Source organism: Capsicum annuum, unplaced genomic scaffold (assembly GCF_002878395.1).
Source record: "Capsicum annuum cultivar UCD-10X-F1 unplaced genomic scaffold, UCD10Xv1.1 ctg49589, whole genome shotgun sequence".
NCBI lineage: Eukaryota > Viridiplantae > Streptophyta > Magnoliopsida > Solanales > Solanaceae > Capsicum > Capsicum annuum.
In genome coordinates this window covers 1-3,931 of record NW_025857388.1, presented here as the reverse complement: position 1 = coordinate 3,931, position 3,931 = coordinate 1, and the positions used below count along the sequence as shown (strand labels likewise).

Here is a 3,931-nt window from a genome sequence, read left to right as displayed (position 1 = left end):
TTTTTTTTTTTTTAAAAGAAGGTATTCGGGCCGGGCCGGGCAGGTTAACCGGCGAGCCTGGACCGGGCTTGGTCCGGACCGGATTAGTCGGGCTCATTTTAAAAAAATAATCGGTCCGGGATCCGAAACCCTAAAGCCCTAGGGCTTAGCAGGTCAGGTCAAACCGGACCGGGTTACTTACAAAGACCGGGTCGGACCGGATTGGCCCGGCCCACTTGACACCCCTAACTAAAGACCCATGATAGGTAATAGGGATAGGATAAGATGCTAATTTTATCCCAAACCAAATCTTCACATTTTTATCTTCTGCTACATGATAGCAATATTGACCACACTTATGCAGCATCCTCCTCTCATCAACATATATGCCACGGGATAATCAAACAATCAGGGATCCATTTTTTATACACTACCAAAACTCTATGTCTATCTCATTCAAACCTAGTGGTGAACACAAAAATCTATGGCAAGCGCATTCAATATACAAAGATGTAAAGTACAATACTCTTTTCTGATTAGTAGATAAAGCAAATTATGGTTTTCTTATAAGCCAACGGCAAACACACTTTTCTAATTTAGCATAATTGACATCATTTTGGCTTCCTCTTAACAAAATTATTGTGGTTCAAACAATGTCTTGAACATGCCTTTCTTCTTTGAATTTGAAACTGTGACTTTTAGTTAGTGTTTTATCACTCTTAACGGTATTTGAAAAACTTATCCTTAGATACTAAAAATAAGGAAAATAGAAAAGTAATTATTTGAGAATATTTGAGTGCAATATCCACTAATCAGTGCAACATCCACCAATCTACATGACACTATCAGTGTATTAGATGATACATGGCTATCAAAGTGTGTATTAGATTGTACATGCATAATTTATTACAATCAATATTTTTTTGATTTTACAAGGGTCCGTGGTGAATGGTTCAAAACTTGGTAGATAATGGGTCTATCATCTTCCTTCTCCACTTAAACACCAGATTTCTATCTGCAACAATTTCGAACCTGTTATATGCACCTAGCACACACACATTATGTGTTGAGATCTTACCACTAGATGAAAATCTCAAAGAAATTATACATTATCAATATTTGAAATTACTATATTAGGAAAAAAATCAATATTTGAATCTGCTATTATCTGAATCAGCTCGGATCTTTTTTTCCCTTGAGCCTGCCTTTTTTTTTTTGGTATTATGAGCACAATCAGAAGTACCCATGTTGCATAAAATGTATATGGCAAAAGCAGCCTAGCCATGTGTAGAAAAGTTTCAATGTGCTATAATATCCCTTTTTTGAAATATGCTAGTAAGTATGCTATTATGCTTTAGAAATCTCTCTAATAGGTGAGAACATCATTGAGACCTGTCCTGTGCATTCTAAATGAAAACTTATCATATGAAAGAATCAATCTTCTGGTAAATTTCAGCAGCAAATAGAGATAAAAATAAAGTTGGTCCAAGCTGCTGCAATCCAGCATATCTTTAACTCTCAAAATTCACTATTCTTAAAAAAATGTTGTGCCAAAATCCATTGCAATAATTGACAATTAAGGAAATATTACATTTTGATAACATGACAACAAAGTAGCTAACATAATTGAGTATTAAACTAAACAAAAGGTTTAAACTTGCAAATTTTGCAGTTGTTGGTGATACCAAATAATATTAAATTGTAATATTGCATTTAAATTTGCAGACATTAAGTCAAAAAATAAACAAAATTACCTCGATATTGTCAGCACCATCAGTGCCGCCCATTGGTACAGTTCCCAAATCCTGTCCATTTTTCCTCCACAATGATATCTTCTTGTCATCTCCAGCGTTTGCCACCACCAAATCTACAACAAAAATTAAATCCATTTTGCAAATATGTATATACTTAAAATTAATGTAAAAGAAACAAAATTTTTGACTAACTAGTGTGGTTCCACTTGATGGAGTTGACTTGGAAATCAGGGGAAGGAGTGTAGCTAAGAATGCAGGGATCACGGGGTTCCAGAGAGAGGTCAAATAGCTTAACGGTATCATCGCCAGTAGAAGCCAAAAGGGTCTTTATCGAATCTTCGGAGTTCATTCTATAATTGCTGGATGGGTAAAATGTGCAATTTTTATGAATGACAGATTTGGATTTTAAGAAGATGGGAAAGTGCAAAAAGAGAAAGAGAGAAGATTGGATAGGAGAGTGGAGTGGGTGTAATTGAGCATTTTCTACTTTAGGTGTTTGATTTGAAACCCTACCGGCGAGAGAGAGAGACAAAGGACTGGGATTTGGAAATTCAAAGAACGTTGGGCCAAAAAGTGGGCGCCTACTCTCAAGTGCATCAAGGAAATTTTGTTATAGGTGTTTGGCCATAACAATATATATATATATATATATATAACTTGATATAAAATTATCTAAACTATAACCAAAGTGCACAAAATGGAGAAGTAATAATAGTAGTATTTTCTTTCTATATTGATCTTTTTTTGCATAAAAAAATGGAAACTTTATCCACTAGAAGTTGTGGAGTATGACTCTTTTTTATCTAACTTTAACAAGACACATGGTATTTGTTTTGACACATGGACTTTCATCATGTTTCATAATACCCCTTGAATGTCCATGTAAATAAAAATTTATTGAATAAGCATTTGAGTGATACCTCATTAAAAGCTTTATCAGGAAAATTCAATGGGATAAAATCTTGATTAAGAAAAAAAAAGTACAACGCGTATTCTTACTCTCCTAATGAAGACCCCAATTCAACTGGTTCAGTCTTCAAAATAGAAAAAATCATCAAACTTTAAGGGCTTATGTGTCGTCTACTATCCTAATTTTCCTAACAGGCCTCATTGGTGCTTTTTGCCATGAATATATGATCACGCAAAACGTATACAACAACAAAAAACTTTATATCACATATACATATTAAAAAATATACAAAATACATAGACATACATTTGCATATGTATTTACAATACAAAAAAATAAATATCTGCATATGTATTTACAGAAATATATATCTAACCCATATGTATATATACACACAGGACATAAATCTTTATAACAAAAAGGACAACTATATTTATATATATATATATGTAGTCAAAAAATACATAATACATATTTTAAATAGTAAAAAATACAAATAAATACATATGTTACCATCTAAAATGACATAGAATAGTTCAAAAACAAATGCAACACTGTACAAAAATACATATTGATAAGCATTTGTATATATTGATAAGCATTTGTATATAGAGATAATGCATCAAAACCCTCCTGAACTTGTCCTCCCAACTCACTTTAGCACTTAAACTTAACTTTCATTTATTTACCTCCTTTAAATACTTTCAACTGAATTAAATTCCCCGCTTATGCTGACATGGCATCTGATTGTTTTTTCTTTTTCTTTTTATATTTTTTAAAATTCACGTCAGCATAAGGGAGGAAATTAATTCACTTTAAAGATGTTAAGAAGGGTAAACAATTATTCGTAAAGTTTAAGTGTTAAAGTAAGTTGTCGGGACAAGTTCAGGGAGGTTTTGATGCATTATTTCTTTGTATATACAAAATACAAATACATGCACATGCCCCAAAAAAATTTATATACAACCAGATTTGTATATATATACAAATCAGTACCCATTAGTTAATAAATACTTATACAAATATCTCTTCGTCCTAATATTCTTCAAAATCATATTCAGAAGAGTTTCGACATCAAGACTTGGAATTTTTGTTTGATTCTCTAATTTTTTTTCTTTTCAAATCTTTGTATTTTTGGGGGGTTTCGGAGATGAAGGTTTCTTCAATTCTTTTTGTTTCATTATTTTGATCATCTTCTCTGGACCATTACGATGCTTCGACTTCAACTCCTCGGCACTCATTGTTTTCTTCAATTGTTCTGCGATTAGAGCAAACCTCCACAATCACA

The 3,931-nt window shown here is 32.7% G+C and overlaps 1 protein-coding gene across 3 annotated transcripts; it reads right to left on the bottom strand.

Annotated features, from left to right (window-relative positions):
* Positions 1-730: 730 nt before the first annotated feature.
* LOC107879749 (protein NEDD1) lies at positions 731-2,357 on the bottom strand. Of its 3 annotated transcripts, none has more exons than XM_047403900.1 (3): positions 1,926-2,357; positions 1,734-1,846; positions 731-1,011 (listed from the first exon to the last, which is right to left on the bottom strand). In XM_047403900.1, exons 1-3 carry the CDS (start codon positions 2,080-2,082, stop codon positions 991-993), a joined length of 291 nt encoding a protein of 96 aa, XP_047259856.1. In that variant the 5' UTR covers positions 2,083-2,357; the 3' UTR covers positions 731-990. The 3 variants fall into 3 exon arrangements, with proteins under 3 accessions (XP_047259856.1, XP_047259855.1, XP_047259854.1); XM_047403899.1 differs by having other exon boundaries at positions 731-994; positions 1,926-2,356; XM_047403898.1 differs by having other exon boundaries at positions 731-1,024; positions 1,926-2,355.
* Positions 2,358-3,931: the final 1,574 nt, after the last annotated feature.